Raw genomic sequence first — 26479 nt, 5'->3', positions numbered from 1 at the left:
GATAAAAATATATTTTTTGTTTGTAAAAAATATTTTAAAAATGTCTTTACAACAAATTGCTTCACCCTAAAAAACAAACTCTTGAAACAAATCTAACTTGTTTTCTTACTGAAGTTTTAACCACTTTCCAGCCCGATGTATCTTGACCGTAACTTAAAACGTCTTGAGCAGTTTGTTGGGCAAGTGCCTTATAGTCCATCTACCTGTAAAGTTTTAAAACCAAATGATTAATAAGAATGATTAATAATCATACAAAAAGTTTTAATACTATTGCTACAGCACCCATCACATAGAAATGAACAGTAATTACTTGTTGCATGCATGCATGAATCCCTTCCTCTTTATTCACTCTTTCAAATGAGAAAACTGTGATGCAGTACACAGAGCAAGCAGGCTTTGGAGTCAAGGAGACCTGGGTCAAATCCTGTCTCTGCCATTGACTAATTGTGAACCATGTTATTTCATATTTCTGTTTCCCCATATTCTCAAGTTTTCAATTTGGGATAATACCTAACCCTGTAAAATTAATGGGAAGATTAAATGAGATAATGAACTTAAATGTCCTACCCCATTCCTTGGCACATAATAGTCATTCGATAAATCATTATTATTTCTAACAGCTTACTCATGCTTCCTTTCACTTGTGAAGCATCATAATCTGTTGACCAGGTGTTCTTGGGAATTATGCTTTATAAAATGAACAGCAGTGGCAGTAAATGCTCTGAACCCTAACTTCCTCTCCAAAGGCAACTCCTGTTTTCATCTCTCCAACTTAGCTGCAGTCATACAAATACAACCAAGTATCTTCATTAGTGATAACACATTTAATACATTAGTGATAACTCAGGGTCTTTGTATTTGCTGTTCCCTCTGCTTGTAACATTCTTCCCCAATATGAATGATTGATTTCTCTTCATTGGTGTCTGTTTAAATGTCACCTCTTCAGACAGGATATCAAGTTCAAATCAATTCAGTTTAAACACATTTACTGAACCCTTCCTAGGAGTTAGCGACTGTGGTAGGTGTAGTGAAAACAGTTGAGTAAGGTATTGTTTCCGCTGTGAATGACTTTGGGAAACTGGAGTCTCATTGGTCCTTTGGCTCATCATCCATTTTTCAGTAAAGGGAAGCTGGCTGGTATGGTGGAAAGAATGTGACAACACAGAGCTGGATTCAAATCTTGCCTTTACCATTCACCGCCAGCTATGTTATTTTGGGTAAACTGCGTAACTTTTGAACTTCCAATTTTTTCATCAAAGAGGTTAGTTTCTATTCTTAAAATGGACATTTAAAGCTATCTTTTAAAAAGCACCAAAGACTTACCTCAATAAACCTTCTTAAAGTTTATCAGAACGTGTCTTCCTTAGCTCTCACCTAAATCTCTTTAGGTTGGAACATAAATCTATTTTCTCTTGTTTAGTTCTACCACAAGGAATGACACCTAGTTGACATTCATATTTGAAAAGCTTTCTTAAACCATTATAACTCCCCTTTCCTAGTAGATTCTAGGTTTCTTTACCTTTCCTAAGAGATCTATTCCAGAATTTTAATAACTATTGGGACTTTTCTCCAAATCCTCATTGAGATCTCCATATTTCTTAATCTGTGAAAAAACAAAGTGGAAGTAGAATTACTTTGATCCATGAATTATATCAATATATTTGATAATTTCCTTTATATTTTCTCAGTGTCCTTTATTTACAATTTATGTCCTCATTAGGAAACATTTGTTATTTATGTCCCAAGATGGAATAAAAAGATGAGAAACATTAGATACCCGATGGCTGGTGCCTGACCCCAGCTTGTCTCAGCATGTAACACAGTTCTTTATTTCCTATCACAACATAGTTGATATTGACTGAACTAGGAATTGCGTAGGATATTGGAAAAGACCACTGAATATAAACTCCTGCAGGTACTTTGTCTTACTCATTTTCAAATCACCTAGCACTTACTGCCCCAATAAACATGTTTTATTGAACCACTCAGCTGAATTTTATAGCTTTTGGACTTTTTCGTTTACTAAGAAAAAGGGGAAGCTTAAGTTTAGTGGGCTACAAAGGGTGAAAAGAAGAACAAACAGCAAGGCTAGAGTTGTATTACCTGGTGATGTAACATCGGGTGACCTGGAACATTTTCAGGTGGAGTAATCAAGGATATCTTCACCCACTGGGTCAGTGGAAAATAAACGTAAACCAATGCTGAGATGGCATCTTTTTTTGATACACCACTTGATTGAAACCGGATTCTTCGCACCTCATATCCTGACCCAGCTTTGTAGACGGGTTCACACATGTTGTTAGTGGGTCTTTACATCTGTTTGTATTATCTCCCTCATTTTGGGATGCCTGACCGGGTCCCCAATCCGTGCTGGGTTACTGCCATTCTTCCTGGAAATTAAGGTCCCCAAGGCGTTTGTTAAATCTCATCCCTGGCCAAACTCCCTCTTCCCATCCTGCATGTCATTTGAGTGTGAGGAACTGGTGGGAAGCCCAGGAGGGAAGAAATGGGGAAGGCACTGAGGAAGGAGGAAAGGAAGCGGTTGGGGGAGCCGAACCCCAGCAGAGATCGTGTCTTAGCCCAGGGGAGGTGCTGTGAAAGCCGGGAGGCCGAGCTCACCTGGAAGGACTGGGGAGGTGAAGCTCGATTTAGGCAACTGAAATGTCAGTCGCAAGCGTCCCAAGTCTCCTTCCCCACCCGGTCCCCCTACCCTCCCCCCCGCGACAGCCACGGGAACCAGCCCGAGGATCAGCCCGCCATCTGCGCAGAGCGGCGGGGAACAGCTGTGACGCGGGGCGGGGCCGCGTGCGTGGCCCGCGTGCGTGGCAGCGCCGCGGAAGTAGTCCGGAAGCCCCACCCCGGAAAGGTGAGGAGGGAGAAACCACGCTCTTTGGCAGGCAGTGCGACCTGACGCCCGCAGCGTCCCGTGACCCCTCCGGCCCTCGCCCCGCGTCTGGCTGACACCTTCCTCCCGCCCCTCACCCCCGGCGTCGGGGCACCACGCATGCGCACTGCCAGCCCGCGCCGGTCGCGTTGGTTTGAAAGCCAGCGCGGGCGTAGCGCTCCGCTGTGACGGCGGAGGAAGCTGCGAGCGAGCAGATCCTGAAACGCTGCTGTGTCCGGGGCGGGGATGCTTTGTCGCGTATCCCGTCCGGTGACGGGCCCGAGCGTTTGGTGGGGAGTTGTGGAAGTGTGCGTTTTTATTTCTTTTTGGACCTTCGTGGGTGAGTTCGGCCGGAAAAGGGGGTGTGTTTTCGAGGGGGCGTCGCATCCTTTGACAGCCCAAGGGAAAGGCTGAAGGAAGGGTGCGGGCAGGGAAGGAGAAGACGTCTCTTGCGGGAGGGAGAGCGTTGAGGAGAAGACGTCTCTTGCGGGAGGGCAGGGAAGGAGAAAACGTCTCTTGCGGGAGGGAGAGCTCTGCGGCTAGAGGGCAACTTTAGGGCAGGGCTCCCGGGCGTGGGAGGGTCGCGGAACGGGGCAGAGGGGACCTGTCCTGGGCCTGAGGGGACTTGCGGTGTCGATTGTAACGGGCGAAGAGGGAGGGGGCTTGGGCTTTGGGGACCGTCTGCTCACGGTGACGCCAACGCAACCTGATGAATGGTTTCTGAGGAATCTGTGTCTGACTCTCTGCCAGGCAGCTAGGTCCCCAGGGGGAGGGTGTTTCCTAAAGGAGGGCGGCAGGTTTGAAACCAGCGCCCGGGAGGGGACAAGATGCTGTGGTGCAGGGGTGCCATCAAGCTTCGTTTTCCAGTTTATTGATTCTTTTTCTTGTACACTAGACAGATGTTCAGTTTTATAATAAATCACAGAGCTATTATTACTAAGAGTAGTTCTTAATTTCCTGTGAGCTCTTCCCATTGGTTATGTAACACTGAACATTCTCTTTTTTAATCAAAGGTAGTTGAAATTTCTTGCCAGTCGTTTAACGTTCTATTCGGAGTGATGTATTTCTTTTGGCGGATACGAACGGTTACTGAAGAAATGGTAAGATACGTGGGATTTGCTTCTAAATAACCCTGTGGGAGAAGTGGGTGGATAAAAAGTTTGGGTATGTTGGTAATTGTTTGAAGCAGGGTGATGGGTGCATAGGGGCTTATAAATTTTTTTCTACATTTGTATACTTTTGGAAACTTTCCACAATTAAAGTTCAGTTGTAGATTTTCTTTTTGCCTCCTGTGAATTAAAATAAATGTTATTACCTCCTTACTGAGAACCGTAATCCAGCAGCTTCACCTTTTAGGGTTTTGTTTTTGTTTTTCAGTTTTGTAAAATCAAACACCTGTACTGTGTTTGAATAAGGGAGAAAACGTTTGGTCAAGCTTATTATCCAAGCAATATTTACTTGAGAAAATTTAAACATCATTAGTGAGTTGGGTAAAGAAAGGACAAAACTGGCTTACTCTAGCCATTTAAAAAAATAATTCATCTATATTAAGTTTATTGGAGTGACATTGGTTAATAACATCTATTGATTTAATTTTAAAAGAATGTCATGTACTGAGGTAGTGACTGTTCATTCTGTTATTTCTTAGGTTTTCAAATATAGAACCTATTATTGCTACATTAAGGTAAACAGAAATTCTCTCCATTTTAATAATGGAAGACAGTAAAATGAATACATTGTCAATTTCCTAATTAAGTATCTTTTAAAAGAGAAGAGGGCTGACTCTCTTTCACATAAGAATGGAAAATAGGGCAGTACCAAAAATGAAGGTTAGAAAATTATTATTAACAATGTTATTTTAGGAAAAGAACATTTTGGTAGCTCATTTTATGGTGTGACTTGTAGTTTCTTTATAGATAGATATTGTTTTGTTCTCCCAAGACCTTGGCGGTGAAAGGGTTGTCTAAAGTTACATCTCAGCATTTACAATTTTGAAAGTAGATATTCTCCACTGTTCTTTCCTGTTCATAATACCTCATTTGATGCCTTTAAACATTTATGGAGCACCTGCCATCTGTAGTGCATGACGGTAAGCTTATGAATTTAAAAATATTCTGTATAGGGGAATGTTAGGTATTGTGATGTCATAGATTATGTCACCATAAGAAAAGACTGTATATTGGTAGTTTTTTAGGAGTTTAAAAAAATGTGAGGACTATTTCCTTGGTCCTTTCTAGCTATATTCTCAAATAATTTTCGTATACATAATTCCAGGCACATAGTAAATGCTCAATTAATGTTTTCTAAATCGATGAAAGAATTCACAGTAATTAAAATAATAGAAAATCCATAATATGTTTTGTCTAAAAAGATATATAGATAATGGATTTTATTCTTTAAAGAAAATTATAAAAAGTTTACATATTTAGTAATTTTTCTGTATGTGGCCATTATTCCTTTTAGTTGGCACCTTAACCTTTTGTTTTTTTGTATTACAGTTGTTTCTAAGAGAAATGAACAGAAATAAAGCATTCTGAGGAAGCCATGGCAAAATTAAATACAAAACACAGAGTTTGTTCTCAGGAATCTTCAGTATCATCTCTGCTGGCCAGCTGCAGCCTGAGTCGTAGTAATTCCTCTGACCCTGATGGCTCTTTTCAGTATAAGGATAAACTGTACAGTTCTGCATCTCAGGCTCTACAGGCCTATATAGAAGATTTTGATCTAAGCCAAATGTATCCTGGTGCAAGCACTGGAAAGATTAACATTGAAAAATGTTATACTAATATGCCAGAATTCACCAAGTATAATTATAAACCAAACAATGGTATGTTTTTATTCTTTGCTTTTTTGTCCACTGACTTAAAGCATTTAATCTTGGAAAACTAGATGCTTTGGTTGGTATTCTTTTAATGTAAAAATGACTTATAAAGTTGAGGTCTGGATATTTTTCCTAAATGATTCTGTAATTCTCTGGTTCTCGGGGATTTTCAGCTAAGATCCCCTTTTGTCTTTGGCGGGAAGCTGATGAATATAACTAATAATAGCAGGTGGCTGATCCTAAACTCTTAAGCCATTTTATGATAGCATAATGCAAAGAGCATTCATTGACTTGGTGGTTCCAGCTTTTATTAACTAGCTAAATGATTTTCAATAAATCTCAGTTTCTCTGAGTTTATACTTGATCAATTCCAATTGATGGAATAGGACTATATTAGACTTCCTGATGTGTATTTTATAAGATGTTTTTCTTGAAAATGCTTTTATGAAGACAAGTTTGGAAAATGCATGTTAGTAACCCAGTTACTAAACACTTACGGAATAGCCCTTGCATGGAAAGTTTGCATTCAACTCTTAGAAGAAGGGTGTAGGCACTATATTCCAGAAGAGAATTAGAACAGCTGTTCTCTGTGTTAATGCTGCTGCAGAGTTAGTAGGCAAGAAAGCAAATTATTTTCTACCTAGTTTAATCATATATTTTTTTTCCTGTGTTGCAGCCAGTATTGAATAAACAATATTAATGTGAGTGTATTAGTGTGTGTTGGGTATGTCTAGATGAAAAATGTTGAAGAAACAGTAAATTAAAAAACATGGGAAAATATAGGAGGTTGGAGAGAAAAGTGTAGAAATTAGTTCAAACAAATTGAGATGTGAGGGGAAAAAAGCACATCCTAGTTTGTCAATCTATACCTTTTATACTTTAAAGCTTTAGTGAAGATAAAGGGAAAGTGGCAAAAATGATTCTAAAATTCTTAATCCTCATTTACTATTGAATATTGTGAAGTATTTTTATATGTGATACAGGAAGATAAACAGAACTATGCTTTGTTTTTCAGCTTTTGAAAATTTTGATCACCAAAAAAGCTCCTTGTCCTTACCTTATAGAAGACAGACTATTAATGACATAGACTCCATTAGCCTAACAACTGATGATCTCTTAAAACTTCCGGCAGATGGATCATTTTCTTTTGCTTATATTGGACCAGGTCACCGAATTGGCAAGAAGAACAAGAAATGCATTGGAAAGCTGAGTTCATCGGACACTGAAAAGAGACACAATTTTCAAGAACCCTCTGCCATGGGCAGGAATAACTTAGTTACTCCTGTTGTATACACAAATATAAATGGAAAGCAATGTGGTAGGCTAAAAAACCCAAAACTTGTGAATAAGACTAATAAATGCATTTCTGAACCACCTTTATCTTTTCCCAAGAAATCATCTTTTAAACACAGTTCAGAGAACAGTCTTGAAAAGAATTATCCAAGATGGCTCACTGGCCAGAAATCTGATCTTAATGTTTCAGGAATAACTAGTATACCTGATTTCAAATACCCAGTCTGGCTTCACAATCAAGACTTGCTATCTGACACAAATAGTCCAAGGATTTATAAAATATTTAAAGAAGATCAGTGTTCCACTAGACATAGTTATCAGGCACAAAGAACTTCTCGGCTTATGAGTAAATTAGATTGTTTTGATTATTCTTTTGAACCCTCAAACATTTCAAATTTTTTGAGTGGTGATAAAGGATTAGTTAATGAATATAAATATGATTCTGCACATAGCCAGTGTCAATGTGAGAATCCACTTCTCCCAGGACAATCCAAAAAGCCATTCAGTGGTAATTGTTTTGTTTTGTTTTTTTAGAACTAAAGAAAATGCTGTAAATTTGACTGAATATCTAGGAGATTTTATGTTCTTGATGTAATGATCAGTTGATACTTCTGTTTTGAATTAATGGTCTTCATTTCTGTAGCATTTTGTGACTAGAAAATGTCTTTACTCCCCTTCTTTTGAAATGTCACATTTTAACAATTTGCTGTTAAAGATATGTATTATTCCAAATTATCTGAATTCTAGTTGACTTTGTGAGATTTTGCTGTTCTTCGCTTTTTTTCCTTAAAGAATTAATGTAATTTTTTAAAACAGGTGACAAAATTGAATTGCTTATCCTGAAGGCCAAGAAAAATCTAGAGCATTGTACTGAAGAATTACCAAAGTCTATGAAACAGGATGACAGCCCTTGTTCATTAGATAAACTTGAAGCAGAAAGATCATGGGAAAATATTCCTGTTACTTTGTAAGTAAGTTATAATGGAAAAACTTTAGTTTTCCAAATGATAAATATGTGAACATCTAATTTATTTTTAAAAATAATTTAATGATAATTAGCAATGATAATAACATGGTAATTCTATAGAAGGTAATGTTCAGTGTTTCTTTGCTTTATATTGCATTTTTTCACTTGTTACCACAAGGTGGTGTAATGTTTCAAAGCTTTAGGTACATTATGTAACTTTTGTCTTTGTTACATGTCCCTTTTGTTGCACTGTAAAATGTTGATACATGTTTAATAAGAATTAGAAGTAAAGCAATTATTTTGTAGATGTAGGAGTACTATGAAATTCTTGTTACCTTTTATTTTTTCTCTGTATTTTCTCCATATATTAGAATTATTCATTTTTTTTCTTTTACATTTTACTCTCAGTCATTTTCCTTAAATGATGGTCTATTTTTCATATGGTCTGCTGTATAATATTTATACTGATTGTTTTCATTTGTGTGCTTAACCTTTCTATGACATAGTTTCTCTGAATAATTTAAAAACTATTCACCTAAATAACCGAGTGTAAGCGCGGAGTATTGGTTAGATAGAAAAATTTTTTTAGTGATGTTATTATATCTAGACTCATCAGAAATGCATTCTTGGTAACCCTATATCCTGCCTTAGGTTCTGGTATTTATTAATTTCAGTTGTCTAAACTTTAATTTTGTTATAGATGGAGTTTATTAATTCCTGGATTTTTTTTTTTGATTCTCAGTTAATTTTTTTTTTTTTTTTTTTTTAATATGGACACTGACTATGATACTGGTTAGGAATCCCAGCTCTCACTTTCTTGCTGAGACCTTGTACAAGTTATGTCTAATTTATACAATTTCTTTGTACAAGACCTTTTTCAAGTTCTTCTACTTTGGGGCTGTGAAGATTACAATTGATGAGAAAATAAATATAAGGTACTTAGAATAGTTTCTGACATATAATGATCTCTCTTGTAAATTGTAATAGTGGTGGTGATTATCCAGAATATTTTTTTTCTTTGTTTAGCTTCATTTCTCAGTTGTTGGTTCAATAATATCTTTTTCAAATAGGTCAATAACCCATTTAATTCTTACATTTATCTTTTTTATTTTTTATTTCTTATATTAGTCGGTCGGTGTATTTGTAAAGTATCATAACTGCAATACTTTTGTTTTCAATTGGAACCACAGTGGGCAAGCAAATACCAGAGATGGTTAAGAGTAAAATTTTCGAATGCATTTAATGTGTTTTGTAATTAGATAATGTAACTTCTGACTAGTATGATTATCATCATCAATAATTTGGCCCAGTACCTTGCAAACAGTAGTTGATTTTTAGAGGATTTAATTCATATAGTGATGAGTATGTGAGAAGAAGGAATATACCTGGCCTCAATGTGACATTGGGAAATTATTATCAATCTGTCATAAAAATCAAAATCAACCTGGAAGTACTCAAGGTAGTATTATACTAAAAGATCGAACATAACCACAACCAGATAAGAATAATATAATGAATAATATAAAGAATAATATAATGAATCCCTAGGTACCCAGCACCTATCTTAAATAATCAGGTAAATGCTTTTGGTGATGGTGGGTGGATGTACAAACTCTTTTGGTAAAGAATGAGAGAAAAAGACTACTTAGGAGTGATAAAAAGCTCATAGTGAATTACAAAATCAAATGAGTCAATAATGAAATGCTGCTAATTAAGAAAAAAATTAGCATTGTGACATTTAAATGTTATAAAAATATTCTTAGATATCTGAGTACTTGAATTAGAAACATCTCATATATAAAAGAGGGATAGAATAAGTTTATTCTCTGTGACAAATAGAATTTGGTTTTGGGAAAATTTCTTTCGCTGGGTATGCCCTTTTTTCCACTACTTCTTGAACATCAAGAAAGAAATTAACATTTATTGAGCACCTATTTAAGGTACCAGTTACTTAGAGTTAATTTATGCAATACTTCTATGAGATAAATGGATTACAAATGTAGAAATTAAAGTTGAGATAAATAAGTAGGTAAGGTCATGTAGTGAGTGGGATTGGGATGTGAACTCAGGAATTTGAATTTCAAAATTGACTCTTTTGTCACCCTAATTTGTCCTGTATGTTAATGCTAGTTCTGGAGGGAGAGAGAAGTCTGTCTTGTTGCTTTGACGTGGAAGAGCATCCATATAACTGCCATCCCAGTAGAAAATCTTCTAAATTTGTGGGGGGTATGAGTATTATTATTGGGTAACAGTGTTTAATTGGAAAAATGTACTGCTTATTTCAAATAAGTGAGTTTTTGGAGCACGGCCTGTAGTTGAAGGCTTACTTGTTTAGTGGAAGACTATTGTCTTCAATTTCTTTATAGTTTTTCCTTAAAGCTTTAAAGAAGAAGCAAGGTGATAGGGAAGGTTATCTCTGACACCAGTTTAGAGAGATGAGTGAATTACCAAGCAACATTAATATGAATCATATCTATAATGGTTAGTTTTTGGTGACTATTTGTACTTAAATGATAACCATTCAGTTATATACTATCTAATTTTTTTAAGTTGGGAACTAATTGCTTTCTTGTATCTTCAATCCTGTTTAGCAAATCTCCTGTTCCTGTTAACTCTGGTGATAGTCTTCAACAAGCTTCAATGGCAAAGTGTGCGAAAGGGTACCTCGAAGACTTTTTAAATAATGATAAGCAGGTGGGTGAAGCTAAATCTTTTTAACTTATTGAAAGATTACTAATAGGTAGATATCGATTTCTAAGTTCTTTGCATATTACAAAATAAAAAATGGTCCAAATCCCTTCTTTTCCAACACACATTCATGCAACTATCATTCCTAGAATTTTTGATTATTTTAGTGTTCTAAAGTAGAGGGACCTGGGATTGAACTCTACAGAGCCTAAATTGTTATTCCATTTTTTTTTTTCTGGAAAACATAAAACAGACCATGATAGAGTAAATTATATTCTTCCATAGGGCAGTTGATTATTGAGAGTTGTTTTTCTAAGGTACAGCTATAAATTTCTGTAATTTAAAATAGGGCAATTATCCAATTTACAAAATCAGAATATGTGAATCTTGCAAGTAACCCCCAAAATAAAGTATAAATGTGCATATATACACATAAGAAATGATATATAATTTGATTTAGAAATATAAGCCATAGTGTTAAATATTAAAATAATACTTTTGGGATCTTAACATATGGAAGATTTGAGAGGGTGAACATTCAAAATAAAAATTAGCTAAAAAATTTAATAAAATTTCTGTTTTCTTCTAGTGAAATTTATTAGAGAAAGTAGAGGCTGTCAGAATAGATCTGACCTGAGAGCTCTATATGAGATTCTGTAACATTCTGTCAGACATACAAATGTTTAATAACACTTATTAAACATTCATTAGTGAATGGCACAAAACAGCTCATATAATCTGTTCTGCGGTTTTCTTTTTTTGGTATTCTGATCACTATTTTGCATGAAAAGTTCAGTTAAGGCAGACAGCATATTCCAGAGGCAGGCTTTTGTAATCCTTAAGTTTGTCATCAAGTAACCAGAAATTCTTCTAAACCAGTGGCTGGATGCAGATCATTTCGAGATGCCTCAGGTGCTGTCTCCAAGGGTATGGGAGTATAAGCCTAACTGGATTGTTATGCTCCATTTCTTTTTTTAAAATTTTTGATAAAATGTACATAAAATTTACTATTGTAACCATTTTTAAGTATACAGTTCTGTGTAATAAGTACCCTTACATTGTTGTGCAGCCATCACCACTATCTATCCATCTCTAGAATTTTGTCTTCTTTAAATGAAATTCTGTACCCATCAAACACTGACTCCCATTCTTCCTTCCCCTCAGCCTCTGGCCAGCATGATCCTACTTTCTGTCTCTGTGAATTTGACTATTTTAGGAAGCTCTGTGTCTTAGTTTGCTCAGGCTGCCATAACAAAATACCATAGGCTGGGTGGTTTAAACAGAATTTTATTTCTTAACAGTTCTGGAGATTAAGGAGCTGGCTAATTCTATCCTGGTGAATTTTTTTCTTCCTGGCTTGTTGATGGCTGCATTCTCACTGTGTCCTTAAGTGACCTTTCTTCAAACTCTCTGGTGTCTCTTCTTATAAGGACACTAAACCTATGGTATCAAAGGCCCACCTTTAAGACCTCATTTAACTTTACCCTCATATAGTCCTGTCTTCAAATACAGCTACATTCGAGTTTAGAGCTCCAACATGAAATCTGGGGACACAATTCAATCCATAGCATCATATAACAGGAATCATATATTTGTCCTCGCAACTGGCTTATTTTACTTAGGAGAATGTCTTCAAGGTTCATCCATGTTGTATTGTGTCAAAATTTCCTTCCTTTCTTAGACCGAATAATAATCCATTATATGTATGTGCCATGTTTTGTTCACTTAGTCATCTGCTGATGGACACTTGGGTTGTGTCCACCTTTTTGCTATTGTGAATAATGCTGCTATGACGTGAGTGTACAGAAATCCGTTTGAGTCTCTGCTTTCACTTCTTTGGGTTTATAACCAGAAGGGGAATTGCAGGATCGTACGGTAATTCTGTGCTTAATTTTCTGAGGAATTTTCGTACCATTTTTTTACAGCATCTGCATCATTTTACATTTTCACATCATTTGTTTCCTAAACCCTGTTTGTATAGCTGTGGAGAGTGTTTTTAAAAAGTTTTTAGGCATTGTACTTAACTTTGAATCTCTTCACCAGTGAGAGCCCACTTCTAATATTCTTAATGCTAGTTAACAACTTCTAGACTTGAAGTTTAAATAGTATTATATTATACTATATTGTCTATGCTGAAATATGTTAAATAACAGACATTTCAAGTGGCCTATTTGCCCCTTTGTGGATAGTTATCAGGACACAGCAACTCACTTTTGTGGCTAAGTGTTGTTGCTTTCTTTGGATGCAGGTAAGATCAGTGATAATTGAGGTATGAGTGATTTATAGGTAGCAGGGAATGTGTGGCCCACGAATAAGTGGAAAACCAGCATTCTTTGTGTGATAACATTTAAAAGGGTGCAGAGAACAATATTTGAAATTCTAGTGCTTGCTCAGCTGATACCAGTTTCATTTACACACCTGAAAAGAGCATGTTGGCTTACTTGCTCTGGGGACCTTTCAGTTCTGAAAATCTAAGATTTTAAATGTACTAAATGAATGCATGCAAATGTAAACATGTACTATCCATTTTAGAAGAGCAAAGACTAGAAAGACTATGCCAACCTGTTAATGACTGTCTCTAAGTAACTACTTCTGGGGACTGGGAAAAGGGAGGTGATGAGTTACATATCATTTCAATTTTTAAAAACATTTTATTGATATACATTGTTCAGATTTTTGTATTAATTTCATATTGGGGAAAAATAATACAGAATATAACTTGTTGCTCCTGACTTTGGATAGTTAATCATTCATCTGTTTTAACCTTAGAGCTGTACCCTTTCTGGAGGGAAACATTATGGCCCCGTTGAAGCCTTGAAGCAAATGTTATTTAATCTTCAAGCAGTACAAGAAAGTTTTAATCAGAATAAAACCACAGAGCCAACAGGAGAAATTAAGCAAGTAAGCACAAACTTGATGTATGAATTGAGATATGTGAAGAGATAAGTTTTCTTTCTAGATCTTTTTTGGTTTGGCCTCTAGTTTTGTGTTAATAAGCATGCCACATAATACATGTTATAGAGTTGGACTATTTTTTTCAGAAAGTAATTTACTCAAATACTATTAGATTTCTGCAGTTGTATAGCCCTGAATGGATTGTTTTATTTGGTTTATTGTTAAAAGTACATCTTATTTTGATATAATGATATTACAACTACAGTGTGAAAGGATTTTAAGAATTGGTTTTTTAATGCCCTACAAAATTATTCTGTATAGTCCAACTTGTATTTATAATTGGGGAGATGTGGAAAACCTTTTCCAACATTAGATTCTTCACATACCTATGTCATCTGAAGTTTAATTTTATTACTATGTATTTACTGACTTTTGAATACAGTTATGTAAAGTTTTATTTTAAAACCATTGTATGTCTATGTGTTTCTTAGGAATTCAGAAATCTGTTTCTGCTTTGGGCTACTATTCCATAAGGATTGAATTTTCTTCACAGTAGTATAGTGTTTATGAATATAGAGTTTATATTCTCCCAAATCCGATTGTAAATTCTAATTCTGCCACTTTCTAGCAAGTGCAATGTTTGTACCTTTTTAGTTTCAGTTTTCTCTTTTTTAAAGCAAGGTTGTTGAGAAATTGAGACATTATTTAAGTACTTATTATAGTGCTTGGTAGCTGATGAAAACTTAATAAATACCTTATTAACAAATTATTAAAACTTAATTATTATTTAAAAATAATGATACCTTGAACATGCTTTATTGACATTTTGTTGTTGTTGTTTAGTAGAGCTTTATAAAATTCCATATTAATTACAAATGAGTGGATCAGCTTTTGGGAACTATCACAGCCTGCTCATTTAAGTTGTATTTTTTAATTTTTTTCTTTACATTTTAATGATCATAACTTTAACATACAGTGCGTAATCCAACCTTCTTTTCCCTCCCCTTTTAAACGTTATTGAGACATACCTACTTTAGTAAAGTCATAATTCCAAGCCAAGATTTGATATTCATTAGACATACATTTAGAAGCATACTTTAGGACAATTGAAAGATGAATCTGAGTAGTAGCTGTAGTATTTTTAGAATAAAGAGCAAATAAAAATATTTACTGCTTTACTGAAAATTATTTGCTAGAATTATTTCCTTGGAAGTGAAGGCAATGTTTTTTAATGTTCTTTTAAATATATTAAATAACATTTAAGTTTATAATTATATGACATTTTCAATATTTTGTTGTATTTGGTGTTTTTAATAATAGGTTTCAGAAGACGATTTCTCTAAATTACAATTGAGGGAAAGCATGGTTCCTATTACTAGGTCACTTCAAAAGTAAGTATTTTCTACTAATTTCTGAATATGTTATGGATACAAATTTGTTTTATTTATCCCTTTGATTGAAATTAGAAGGTTGCAGGATGGAAATAAGTTTTAAGGATATAGTAGTTATATTTAAGCTTCTAGAAACTTATTGTTTAATCCTGAAGTTTTCTCTTAAACTTCTGCTATTTCCTGTTTAAAATGCTCGTAGGACCTAATGAGATAACCTTAGACACCTAAAATATAATGAATGTGAATGGCTTAAAGATATTCTCCTTTCATTTCTAAACGACAGCAACAATTTGAGATCGTATTGGTGTGGATATCCTGGAAGAACCACTTATTCATGAAATGTGTTCTTCTATATTCACTCTAGAATAAATATAATAATCATACATGTGTCATTATTAGACATATCGCCACAGAAATCTGAAGTATATATAACATCCTGGACATAGAGATAGGTCTCAATGCCCCTAAGGGTGTTAGTCCACTTATTTCTTATATTATTTTACATTAAAAAATGGGGAAGAGTACAAGTCTTTCCTTATGGGCAGAAGGGAAGAGTATTTGTTTATGAGTTTGGTTGTGTGAATATGAAGCGTCCTCAGGAGATGATATACCGAGCTTAGAAATGCTAAGGTTAAAATTTTTTTACTCTTGTAACTCTATTTAATTTGGCTGTAAGTGGGGCTAAACAAATACTGTCTACCTTTTTGTCTCCAGAATTTGCTTATCTAATGAAAGTGTAGAAAAGTAAAACATTAGACATGTAAACTTATGATTAATTGCCACGATATATACATATACATTTATAGTTTCCATAGTTTAAAAAACATATCTGTGCGATCTCCCCGCTCCATTACATGATTTATAATCTGGGTAGACATAATGGGTAGCTTGCCATAGTATTTGGGTATAGTGTCCCATACGTTGTAGAAGTCAGTGAATAAAGACAGTAACATTTATTGAACATTTACCAAATGTTAGTGTTCTAAATGTTTTTGAATGTAATTCATGTACTCTTTACAACCCTATGAGCTAAGTACTGTTATTTTCATAATACAGATAATGGTAATAAAAATATCAAGTAACAACGTAACTTTTGCAAGGTTACATAGCCAGTAAGAGGTAGCACTGGGATTCAAACTGGACAATCTGATTCTGCAACCTGTTTTCCTGACACCTCTCTCATTAATGGTAGTGGTGCATTATCCATTTAGACTAGGTACAGTACCTTAATTGATTCTCTAGGATAAAGATCTCATTCTGTTTTAAAATTTAAAGTAGATGACCTCAAGCTTTCCATGGTTTTTAAAAGTGTTGCTATCGAACTCCTATCACAGACTTAACTGTGTTTTCTGAGTTAAGTGCATATCCTAGAAAATAAACACTGAACTTTAATTAAATCATCACAAAAATTGATATTGATTGTAGGTGCTTTTACCATTTGCTAGACTTTTTTTAATAGTACTAACTTTTGTATAGCTTAGACACTCAGTAATCTTGCCTACATAGAGAACGCCATTTTTGTAGAGTAAGATTTATGTTTTGTTAGATGGCTTTTAGTGCTGATTCTGTTAGGTTAGCTGAAACAGTCTTAACATGCCTTTCTTTACTTTGCATTTCAAAAGTATTATCAGTAAGACATTTGTAATGTTATGAAATCAGTTTAGACTTACAAAAAAGAATGTTAGTACATTTTTTCATTATTTTCCATCTGTCGATTGACATTTTTTTAAGGACAACTTAAAATCAATTCAGTCTCAGAATTCCTCTTACTAGACTGCAAAATGTTCTGGTTAGGTGATCATCTTTGCATATTTAAAGATAAATGGACTCAACTTCTTCAGATGTTATAGGTTATACCTTAGGTGCTTTAATAACCTTTCCTAGGTAAAAGTCCTATTATGGCTCTCCTCATGTCTCAAATGACAGTTTTTGTGTGTTTTTAACAGTTTGAATTACTAACCAATTTTAAAATATCTTTCATTTGCCTTGGGAAACTCTAAGCTCTTAATACAGGTTTTTCTTACTCCCTTGGACACTCAGTTTTCTTATATTCTCCCATTAAAAATAACTGCTCTCTAGGAAGTCTCATTGGGCGTGAGGTATAAATGACTGATAGCAGCTTAGAATGTTACTTTTTCCAGAGGGATTTTGCTTTTAGTAGAATCAGATTGTTACTGTTCCGTATCCCTGTAATACTTAGCATTTATATATTAGGAACTCAACAAAAACTTATTAACTGAAATCTCCATAAGAGAAATTTGTCATCTTTAAGCATATGAAAAAAATGTAGTTTTGAGCAAGGGCCTTTGTAGAATCTTTTATTATTGCATGTAAGCCATCAGTTATTCTGCCAAGGCTGGCTTGAAGAATGAGCAATAGCATATTGCTTATACCATAAAAGTGAGCAGTAATAGACGATTGTAAAATCATCAGTCATCCAAAAATAATTTGTATTTGGCTATGTTGAGTGTATAATTTGGAAATGAATGTGTAAGATTTTTGTAATTCTTAATACTAAAGGCCATACTGTGAAAACAAAACTTAGTGATAGCTATAAAGTTGTCCTTTTTATCAGCTTTTTTCCTGTTTAATTTTCTGCTCTTCATTCTGTATTAGAGATACATAGAATTATCTCTCATACTTATAAAACATGATCCTAAAGCAACAATTTTTTTTTAATTTAATGTACTCATACTTTTTTTAATTCTGTGGAGTGGTAGGCAGTTTGTTCTCAAAAGCCTGTTATTCAGTTCTTCCTGGATACTAAATGGTATATAGACCAGTAAACACAGTATTTAAGAGAGTAGTCAGTAGAGCAGTACTAAAGGCACTAGGAAACCAAACGCAAAAATGTATCAGTGAGTAAATTAAAATTTAGCTAAATTGCCTTTATATAATCAGTTTGTTATTGAATTTCTATGGACTGATTTGTATGTACTTAGTGCTCACCAATAGATACAGTATCACAAGAAATGAGTTTCTTTTTCTGTTTTTAAGGTGAATGATTACTCAGCGTTGTAATATAACCCTTAAATTAGTGTTTACCCAGTTAGCCTGTTTTTTCACTTTTAGAGAAGAAATCAAGAATAATTTCCTTCTACAATTTTATCCTCCACTTCACCCTACACGTACCTTTGAAATTGTGATCAATTTTGATAGCCTCTTTTTTCTAAGTAGATTGTTTAATTCTCAGCAGGACAGGTAGAAGTTAAATGAAAGGAACTGCCAGCTGATTGTGTTGTGGAGGTAAAGGGGTAGGGAACTGAAGATTTCATTTCTATTTAGTTTTTTTATTCCTTCCCTTCATATCACACCCTTCCCCTCCTCTCTTCTCCTTTCTCCCCGACATTTTTTTTTAAATTATTTTTTTTATGATGTCATTGGTTAACAAAACCCAATAAGTTTCATCTGTACACTTTAACAGTAAGGCATATATATGTTTACACTGTGTGTTCATCTCTCATAGTTAGATTTCTTTATGTCACCACATATTTGACCCCCTTTACCCGTTTACCCGCCTCCTCCCCTACTCTCTGGTAACCACTAGTCTATAGTCCATGTCCATGAGTCTCTGTCCTGTTCATTTGTTACTTTTAGGTTTATTTCCCACATATAAGTGATAGCATGTGATTTTCAACTTTTCCTGTCTGGCTTATTTTGCTTAGCATGATTATCTCGAGGTCTATCCATGTTGTCACAAATGGCAGTATTTCATCTCTTCTTATGGCTGAGAAATAATCCATTGTCTATATGTACCATAGTTTCTTTAGCCAGTCATCTATCATAGGACACTTCAGTTGCTTCCAATGACATTGTTTTTTAAAGGCATAAAATAAGCTACATAGGATTAGAAAGGAAACTAGTTATATGGAATAATAGTTATAAAAATATTAGATTTCTAATTAGTAATAACTGATTATTAATGCATTTAAAATAAAACTACATTTAAAATAACAGGTAAGTTAAAATTTGTTTTGTAAAAACATAATTTTTATGAAGACCTTTTGCATAGCTTGAATAAAAGCATTAAACCATGGTATGGTGTTGATCAGCAGACAGTTTAGAGAATGGGAATATTGGAAAGGATTGATGTATGAGTCACCAGTGAGACCTCACTATTCAGTGAATAAATAACTAGGTTTATAGTTGTCTGATTTTGGCCAGTTATGTCTTATGAACTTTTGGACTGTAGACAGATTATATGTGTTCTAGCAGTGGGTTTAATACCTATTATAATTTTGTAACTATCATATAACTTTTATAATTTTGAAATAGTGATGAATATAAAAGAATTTTGAGATTCATGCAATCACTATAATGAGATATGAAAAATTTTCTGATTTCTGTGGTGCATGAGGTCACCAATTTTGGCCTGTTGCTAATCTCTGGAAAGAAATGCTAATTTAATAGCATTCAGTAAAAATAAAGATGAGATTGTTTTACCTCATTAAATTTGATAAACCTCTAAATTCAAGGGATCTATGGTCCTTGAAATTATAAACAATAAAATAAGATTCTAGCCACTTGCCATTCTTTTTCTTGAATCAGAGGTAGTTAAATAATAAGCCTGAAAAGAAAAAGGATGATCCTAAGTATATTTACCAATTATCTTTTTTTCTCTTAGTATCTGTAGGAAGAAAATAATTCTTTAAGTAGAGAGATGTTACTATAGGATGTAGAAATGATAGACCTAGTTAATTTTACCTCTGTTTACTTAGTAACTTTGGGTCAGTTACTATCAGTTAATGAAGATGAGAATCTCAAAAATTAACTGAAGTTATCAAAATGATGGCAGAATCCAGATTATTCTCATTACATTTGAGTAAAAGTGTCCAAGAGAGAGACGTGGGAAATAGATATAATGCAGTAATTAACACTACTAGTTTCTTCCATCTCTTTGTCCTGGGTAAAGTGGAAGATGTATTTTATTTGATATACATTTATTGAACCTGCATTAGAGACTGCAGAATAGGGTGTCTATTTGTTACTACCCTTCAGCTTACCTGAGAGATTAACCATTAGAGATTACTTCACACATTGTTTTATTATTTCTCTTTTTCTTGGTCTCTTATCAAAGATCTGAAATATGGTTGATTAACTGACATTTTCTGAGTGTCCCTCGAGAATCAAGGATAGGGCAGAGGAAATGGAGCAGTGTTTTTAGAGGAATACTGGAAAATTAAGGGGCTCTCTCTTCCTGATTTGTTTGAGGGATGGTTGAGTTTTCTCCATTGGTACCTGACTTACAATGTTAGCTTTATTTTAGAGAAAAACCAGGTTATCGGTATAATACTGCGTTATTCAACATAGTTGTCATTCGTTTCCTGCATGCTCAATAAAAATGAGGTTTCCTCAGAACTGTAACTGATCCTTCAGTGATATCTTTTAAAATTTTAGCTATCTTGAATGTACATGCTAAATATGAATTATGTACTTTATTTCTTAAATGATATACACAGAATACCAAAAGAAAAGGTATTATTTCATAGACCTGTGAAAATTACATGAAAAAAATGTTAAATGTGATACAAATGATTCCTATTATTTCTTTTGAACTTGGCAAAACTTAAAAGAAAACCTTGAATGTCAACAATATAATTTTTTAAAAGTAAATGTTTGTAGAATTATTGATGAATTATTTTAACCCTTGATTATTTGGCTCTCAAGGTTTTATAAGGGAACAATTCTCAGTTTGTTAAGTTATTCTATACATTTATTCCTCACACTAATTTTGAAGTTAATAAACAACGTAACTACCATTTCTTGCTGTCTGCATTGCCTATTCAATCCTTAATATCGCTTTATAACATGTTTTATACTTTTTAATGAAGGGCTTTGCACCACTTATCTCGCCTGAGAGACCTGGTTGATGATACCAGTGGGAAACAGTCACCGAAAATGTGAAGAGGAAAATAAAAGTCTAACCAATGAATAGTCACCGCAGAACAAAAATGTATTTTTTTCCTATTGCTTAAACCGACAAAGTAATTATAAGCCATATATTATTCTGATTGGTTCAATATTATATATTTAAAATACAAACAAACTTGAAAATATCCATAGGTTTTGTGACTTATCCTCATTTTGTGCCAAAATACTAGAATGTGAACTGGAAGGACCTGCACTGTGTCTGTCCTACAGTCTGACTTTGGTCTTCAGGCCAGCAGATGTCTAATGTTCAAAGATGGATGATTTCTGTTCTTGAAGCTCACACAGACTTAACCTTCTTCAGCATCCTCGCTGTTTTATCATCTGGTTCCAGACCATCAAAAAACTCTTCCTGGTTTCTATCCAAAATCTCTTAAGTGAGATGGACTTTTTGATACATTTGAATCCACTTTTAAGGAACTTAAAGAAATATCATATTTGTTACGGTGTATCTTGTCCATATAAAAGTATGTACTTTTAAGTTTCGTAAATCAAGTATTTAGTATCTGTTGTATTTGTGGATAACAATTTAATAATGGGGGTGGTTCAGGAATATTATGTTGTTAATCCAAGAGAACCTCATTTAATTATGCTTTGATTTTGAATCTCTAACATAATTTTGATAACACTCGACAGTTTACAAAATGTTTTTGAGAGGGATATTTAGAATTTAATATTTTGACATTAGATTATTTCTCAGATTTTAGTTTTGGGGTTAGCTCAAACTAGTAAAAACTATGACCACTTGCTTTATGAAGTTTTATAACTAAAAGAAAATGAATATGGGAAATCAGAAAACACAATTTCGAAGCTATTTTTTGAGAGGTGAACTTTCTTTAAAGCCATCTTTAGTCTTTAAAATTTGTCTCTACCAGGAAGTGAACAGAGCTCTATAATTCTACAGTTTCTACCAAGTGAACTTCTAATAAGCAGGAAGCATCTTTACAAGCAAAATTAAGAAATTATAAAATGTGACTAATGAAGCATATTAAAAAGTCTGATAAAATTAAAGAATGTCTGTGTATACAAATGCTACAAATTAACTTTACCCAAATGGCAGCATCTTTGCTGAGTAGTTTTATTGTCAAATAGGAATTTCTAAGTACATTGAGTCAAAAAATTTGCTTTCTGCCCCGCTCCAAATTTAAAGCACTATATAAGGCCTTTGTTACAGAATGTATGTGTGAACCCTGTCTTTTTTTTTTTTTTTTTTTGGACAGTGAGAGTCATCATACTGTTCTTTTTGCCCAGTTTGAGAGTCACCTGACAATAAGTTTGATTTATTTGCTCTGTGGAGGTATTTCTGCCCAGGACATTCTATTTTCTGGTTATAGTCTTCTCCACAGTTAATAGTTTGCATACAATCAGACAAGACATTACTTTGATAATTAAAATATGGCTAGCTGTTAAAAATGCAGATTTTTAAGTGGATGAACATCAGGTGGATCTGAGTTGATCATGCTACAGGCTTAGTGAAGTCCACTGTTAGACAAACTCTAAAGACAGAGAAGATAAAGACATCAGGTAATAAATTTCTAGTTATATATTATATGATGACCAGACATAATATGTAATATGTGTAGAAAGCATCTCCAAAGAGATTATTCCATATGGCTCTGAAGAGCACTGATTTGATTAGTGCTCTGATTTGTAAGAACGTATCTTCAATACTAAATAGGATAAGCTTGTTCTAAAATTTTGTTATAACTAATATTTTAAGAAACTTGATTATTTTTACCAAAGGAGTATTTTCCTTCTGTTAAATATGGAAGTTTAATTTGTAACCTAAAAAGTAAATAAATTTTACAAATGATTAATTCCAGCCTTTTAAAAAATACGTAGGAGAGTCAATTAAGAAAAAATCTAAATGATAAATGTTCAAGAAATGAAAGAATTGATTTAATTAAATGTTATATATTTTAGTATTTTTTATTTTGAGATTTCCAGGGATAAAAAACTGAGACTACGGTATTGAGACTGCTGAATTGGGAATTAAAGCCTATAATGCAAATAATTAGATTTTTAAAATATGGCGAATATAAAATGTTAATCTTTCTTTTTTGGTATATTAAAAAATGTTAAATAGAAGAATATTTTAAATATAAAACGTTAATCTCTCTTTTTTGGTATATTAAAAAATGTTAAATAGAAAGAAGAATATTTTAATAAGATATTTAAAATTTTTTAATTAAGTATGAAAAAACTTAAACCTAGTTCCAAAAATTATTTATTTCCGCTTCATAAAGATTTCTGACCAATTCGAGGAACTCTGTCTTCTGTTTGAGTTACATGTCTCTCGTTATGTATTTCTTGATGGAATTTATAAATGGCTTTTTTTGTATTTAATGTTTATGGATAATGTCTTGTTAAATTACATATAGGTATACCAAAATGTTGCCTGAAGATGAATCATGACAAGATTTCTTTTCCCCTACCTATATTTTGAATACATGAATCACTCATAGATCTGAATTTTTATTTCATTTTTTTACTTTTCACTCCGTCTCGAAACCTATTTTGTGGAAGTGCTACATGAAGTCAACATGTCAAAGGGCAGTAGTATGAAAGGAAACGAGAAGCAAAAGGCCAATAAAATTGATAATTTCTAAACAACCAAGGTTTTTCAGATGTGAAAGGCTGTATCATTCTATTCCATCTATCAGTTGATTGTTTCATAGGTGGTTATGTGTTGGGTTGCGTTGTAGTGCCTGTCATAATGAGTGGGGCAAACTTAGGCCTAGTCCTGAACACCCTGTATACAGCAGATTATATTGTTAGATATTTTTTCTATGATATTTGAAATTATCCCTTTCCTACCTCTCTGCTTCCTTTCTTTCCGTCTTCATAGTCATCTGTGGTTAAGAGCATTTTCCCTTTTTGAATTAAAAAAATCTTAGCTTTTTGTCCCCAGTTTATTCCACATTACCCTTACCCTAGACTTTACCTGTCTGTATAACAACCTTTCTCACGATGTAGTAACTTTTATCACAATGTAACAAATATACCTTATCCATCCTTCATCACCTTAACAGTCTAGTCCATTTGCCTCCTAATGCCTCCTTCAGCCTTTTAAATATTCCTCCCCTCACTTTCAAACTTTCCACTGAAGACAGGCTGACTGGTCATTGCAAGACACTGTTGTACACCACTCACCTTACTGGTTTATTTCAGCAAGTTTTCTGTGTCTAAGTTGCTTTACTCAGTTTCTCCCAAACTTTTAATATATATATTTTGTGCATATTATTTCTCATACTTGAAACACTCAATTTTCTTTCATTTTGCTTATCTAAAGCTTATTCTGCCTTTTTTTTTTTTTAAGCTCTGAGTATTGTATTTCCTTTTCTAAATATTCTAACCTTCCAAACTCTGGTAGGTTGGCTTTCCTTTTTCCTTCCCCTATCATTCATTTAGCTATTTCTTGTTTTATTTTGGAAGGGTTACTTTTTGATGTTGCTGCTGCTCTTTGTCAAATAAAACGAACATTTGTGTAAGCATTTTTGATAACTTAGGTGTAAGCTTTCTAACCATTTGAGCCCTCAAAACTAAGATATTTCAGTTTTTATATATTTTATGTTTTATCAGATATAAACTGTTACAGATCTAGCTCTAAGTCTAAGTCTAGGACACCTTTCAGTGGCTGGTTTTCATTCTGTTGCTTCTTTGAGCCTGGCTTGATGGGAAACTCAGTCTGGGTCCGATCTAGAAACAGAAACCCCACAGTAATTTTAAAGAAGGGAAGTTTAACGTAAAGTTTTAAACTATGACAAAAGAGATATGAGAACTTGATATGGTACCCCAGAGCTGAGGGGGAGTACCTAAGGAAGGACAGACAAGGAAGAGGGGTCCTCGGATTTGGGTTCAGACCTTGTTGAAGAAGAGGTGGTTGCAGCCCACTGGATGGCATAGTTTACTTGTTTACCCAGACCAGAGTTGGTCTTCAGTCACGAGGTTAGCAGAAAGCTGCTCTCCAAGATTCAGGAAAGCTGCAGCTGGTGACAGGGTATGTGGGCATGCAGGGGTGAACAGTTCCAGTGTTGGCAGGACTCCTGGGGCATGAGGCATTTGCATTGGGTGGAAGGAAAGTGATCACCAGCCTGGGCCTGGTCCGGGGGGTTGTCAAGTAGAACCATATATGCCGGATGTCTTCATACCCACCTTGTTTACTGATTGTGCAGCTACCAGAAAGCAGAAGGAGAGCCCCTTCATGGTGAATTTGGAGCTGAGAGACTAAGTTGATAACTGGCACAGAAACTGATCAGGTTCTAGAAAGGTTTTGGTGGGAAAGAACATCATAAGAGAAATACAAAATGCCTCACCTGTCTACCTCTGCCCTCCCTGTTTTGCAGCATGTGATGTGGCCTGTCCAAACCAAGTGGGCATAAAGGTGAGATAGCAAACATGTCAGGTCATTTAGAAAACAGGCACAGTGAGAAACCTTGGGTCTTTTTCAAAATCTAAGGAATCTGATAACTGCGAAAGTCGATAGTTGGGAACTAGGAATCTGGGACTGTTAGAAGTGTTCTGGAATTATATAAATGATCCTCTCAGAGATAATAGAGTGTATTCCTTCCATTGCTTTTCATCAAGGTGGCCACTTGCTTTCTAGGAATGTTTCTAGAAATGGCATGTTTCCTGCAGTTGAAGTGCTTTGTTTTGTATGCTTGATTCTTGCTTCAATTAAGCCACAGTTTGCTTTTCTGTGTAAGTTTGCTTTTCTGTGTATTCCACATATTGCTCTTAATTTTGCCTTTCAAAACAATCTCATGCACATTTCAATCTTCCTAATATTGAAACCAACAAAAGTAATGCCCCTTCCATCTTTTGGGTTAAGTGTTTCTAGGTTCTAAATTATTTCTTTGGGCAAAGTTTTATGTTTCTTTATTATTGTCTCACTTTTTGGGTTTTCTCTAGCTTTCAGTGTTCTGGTGTTTATATTTTTAAATTATCCAGAGCCCTACTTAATAGCAAAAGTAGAATATACACTTTTTTCTTTTTCAATTGAGATATAATAGACATATATTGGTTTCCGGTGTAAAAAAATGATTTGACAGTTGTATACATTGTGAAATGATCACCACAATAGTAGAGTTAACATCCATCCACTTTATTTTTTTCTCACTGCCACCTCTAGCTAATTTTTTTCAGCTTTATTGAGGTATAATTGACAATTGTAAGATTTTTAAAGTATACATCATGGTGATTTGAACTGCTGTTCCCTCACGCGCCAGTCCATTTCGTTTCCCACTTGGCCAAGATCGCTCTTCTAATGGTTATTTTATATACATTATGAAAAGATATCCCTCATTAATATATCCATCATCTCATATTTATCTTTGTCTTTTTTTTTTTTTTGGTAAATGGTTTTCATTTTTCAAAAATGTGGCACCAAATGTCCAAAATGCATAGAGTAAAATGAGACTCTGCATTTTAATAATTTATTACTCCATTCAACTAGCATTTATTTGGCTCCTGGCACTGTGCTAGATGTGTGTGAAGTTGAATGGAAGAGAAGGGAGTGTATGGGAGGGAGAGGTGATGCTGAATAAGAAGGCGTGACTCTTACGAACTCAGTGATGGAAACATATAAATGGATACAGTTTCACTACAACCAG

At 34.3% G+C, this 26479-nt stretch overlaps 3 protein-coding genes across 15 annotated transcripts in view; 2 read left to right on the top strand and 1 right to left on the bottom strand.

Moving 5' to 3' along the window:
• Positions 1 to 9420, bottom strand: part of STARD6 (StAR related lipid transfer domain containing 6) — a 20623-nt gene extending 11203 nt beyond the window's left edge. Inside the window, exons 1-4 of one of the 3 annotated variants that reach the window (XM_025038560.1) lie at positions 9410 to 9420; positions 2104 to 2390; positions 1520 to 1603; positions 110 to 203 (exon numbers count right to left, since the gene is read on the bottom strand). In XM_025038560.1, coding sequence (XP_024894328.1) covers positions 110 to 199 — 90 coding nt within the window. In that variant the 5' untranslated portion in view covers positions 200 to 203; positions 1520 to 1603; positions 2104 to 2390; positions 9410 to 9420. Of the gene's footprint in view, positions 1 to 109; positions 204 to 1519; positions 1604 to 2103; positions 2391 to 2619; positions 2874 to 9409 lie in introns of those variants that run through there. The other 2 variants (XM_006919889.3, XM_015595713.2) reach the window with 2 other exon arrangements.
• On the top strand, positions 3011 to 26440 carry CUNH18orf54 (chromosome unknown C18orf54 homolog). Of its 10 annotated transcripts, none has more exons than XM_025038557.1 (10): positions 3011 to 3224; positions 3898 to 3984; positions 4801 to 4973; positions 5383 to 5711; positions 6721 to 7506; positions 7815 to 7965; positions 10557 to 10659; positions 13423 to 13554; positions 14869 to 14939; positions 26319 to 26440. In XM_025038557.1, exons 4-10 carry the CDS (start codon positions 5429 to 5431, stop codon positions 26320 to 26322), a joined length of 1530 nt encoding a protein of 509 aa, XP_024894325.1. In that variant the 5' UTR covers positions 3011 to 3224; positions 3898 to 3984; positions 4801 to 4973; positions 5383 to 5428; the 3' UTR covers positions 26323 to 26440. The 10 variants fall into 10 exon arrangements, with proteins under 10 accessions (XP_024894325.1, XP_015451196.1, XP_024894324.1 ...); XM_015595710.2 differs by lacking the exon at positions 26319 to 26440 and adding an exon at positions 20771 to 22684 and having other exon boundaries at positions 3014 to 3224; positions 6871 to 7506; XM_025038556.1 differs by lacking the exon at positions 26319 to 26440 and adding an exon at positions 20771 to 22684 and having other exon boundaries at positions 3017 to 3224; positions 4949 to 4973.
• LOC102893853 (legumin J) overlaps positions 26373 to 26479 on the top strand; it is a 29946-nt gene continuing 29839 nt past the window's right edge. For both annotated transcript variants that reach the window (XM_025038559.1, XM_015595659.2), the window contains exon 1: positions 26373 to 26479. The gene's annotated coding sequence lies outside the window, so the exon portion shown is untranslated.

Source organism: Pteropus alecto, unplaced genomic scaffold, assembly GCF_000325575.1.
Source record: "Pteropus alecto unplaced genomic scaffold, ASM32557v1 scaffold146, whole genome shotgun sequence".
Classification (NCBI taxonomy): domain Eukaryota; kingdom Metazoa; phylum Chordata; class Mammalia; order Chiroptera; family Pteropodidae; genus Pteropus; species Pteropus alecto.
Note: the sequence above shows the minus strand (reverse complement) of the source record. Positions and strands in the feature narration are given on the sequence as shown.

Excerpts from the sequence above, each read along its gene's own strand:
- CUNH18orf54 (XM_025038556.1), top strand. The coding sequence starts at position 5,429 with ATGGCAAAATTAAATACAAAACACAGAGTTTGTTCTCAGGAATCTTCA. Across the intron at positions 7,507-7,814 it reads ATCCAAAAAGCCATTCAGTG|GTGACAAAATTGAATTGCTT; the intron begins GTAATTGTTTTG and ends TTTTTAAAACAG. Across the intron at positions 7,966-10,556 it reads GAAAATATTCCTGTTACTTT|CAAATCTCCTGTTCCTGTTA; the intron begins GTAAGTAAGTTA and ends AATCCTGTTTAG.